The 1,553-nt window shown below is 57.1% G+C and overlaps 1 gene segment (V, D, J or C); it reads right to left on the bottom strand.

Annotated features, from left to right (window-relative positions):
• Positions 1–533: 533 nt before the first annotated feature.
• The window catches only part of LOC106001562, a 1,970-nt gene continuing 950 nt past the window's right edge, over positions 534–1,553 (bottom strand). Inside the window, 2 exon segments of the V gene segment in view lie at positions 534–623; positions 855–1,127. Of these exon segments, the coding sequence occupies positions 534–623; positions 855–1,127 (363 nt within the window).

Raw genomic sequence — 1,553 nt, 5'->3', positions numbered from 1 at the left:
TTCTCACATTTTATTACCTGTAATCAAAGAAAGCAATCCTGAATGCTTGACGCTGCTGAGAGATTCACACTCCCATAAGCTTGCTGGCCTGCCTGAGGTGGACTTCTACAGTCATCCAAGATGTGAACGTACTTCAGCCACTTCTGCCACATTCTCCCTAGGATGTCCTGTGCTCCATGCTCCCTGCCTTGTCCCTAATTTCTACTTGGTGTGTGTCATTCTGTCTGCCCACTCCATCCTGTGCACGGCCACTTCCTGTCCACCCTTGCATTGTCTTCCTGCATGATATGGTTGTGCACGCCGGCACCGCAGTCCACCCACCTTCTTCCGACAGACAAGCCACATGTGATCCTCAGGAAGACGTGCCCGACAGTGGGGTGAGCCCACAACGCACATGCAGCGGTTTAGAGTTGCAAACTCATAAAAGCGAAGGTGAACATGGGTGGGTCATGTCAGACAAGGATCTGCACACACACATGATTGGACCAGAATTTGATGAGCTTGGCCTGGTGGGAGGACAGAGGCCGGTCCTTTCAGCGCGAGCTCCGGGAGTCTGCGGTCACCACTCCCACAGCCGGGCCCAGTCTGTGCTCAGCAGGAAGCCTGGAGTCTCTGTGCTGAGCCTGCGGGAGAGCACGCACCCGGAGCCCTGAGCGCTCCAGACCCGCCCTGGCCTGTGCGGAGCCAGCTCTGCCTGAGCCGGAGCCTGGGCCTCGCTGCTCTGTCAGGCCCTGCCTGGCATTCAGATGGAAGGAGCCCAGCCTCTGTGTTCGTGCAGCAGCGCAGGGCAGACACCAGCTGGGGTCCTGGAGCCCTGGGAGGGTGGAGGCCAGACCCCAGGGCCGCCTCCTCACCACACCTGCAGCTGACGAGGGCTCAGCGCCCCTTGCTGGCCTCAGGCTGTGTGCATGTTTGTGTCTGGGCTCCCACAGGGCTCCTCTCACTGTGTCTCTTGCACAGTAATACAGGGCCGTGTCCTCGGTTCTCAGGCTGCTCATTTGCAGGTACAGCGTGCTTTTACTGTTGTCACTGGAGATGGTGAACCGGCCATTCACAGAGTCTGCATACCATGTGCTTCCACTATTTGGATTAATTTGTGCAACCCACTCCAGCCCCTTCCCTGGAGCCTGGCGGATCCAGCTCATGTAGTAACTACTGAAGGTGAATCCGGAAGCTGTACAGGAGAGTCTCAGGGACCCCCCAGGCTGCACCAAGCCTCCCCCAGACTCCACCAGCTGCACCTCACACTGCACACCTGTAAACACAGAGCATCCTGGTCAGCAATGGTCACATACATCCACTGTTCCTCCCACTCATGTCCATTTGCACACTCAGTATCCCTTGTTCCCCCTAAATCACCTTTCAACAGAGCAACAAGGAGAACCCAGCACAGCCCCAGCTCCATGGTGCTGGTCTGTGCTCAGTCACTGGTGGAATCAGCTCACAGAGCTCAGGTCAGGGCTGGGCTGGTTTTCATGGGCAGAGGGACGTTCTATTTGCATGTCCTCTGCTATAAAGCAGCTCTGGGGCAGAAGTCTCAGGAGGGCAGTGCA

The sequence above is a fragment of the Dipodomys ordii genome, unplaced genomic scaffold (assembly GCF_000151885.1).
Source record: "Dipodomys ordii isolate 6190 unplaced genomic scaffold, Dord_2.0 Scaffold317, whole genome shotgun sequence".
Lineage (NCBI taxonomy): Eukaryota > Metazoa > Chordata > Mammalia > Rodentia > Heteromyidae > Dipodomys > Dipodomys ordii.
Note: the sequence above shows the minus strand (reverse complement) of the source record. Positions and strands in the feature narration are given on the sequence as shown.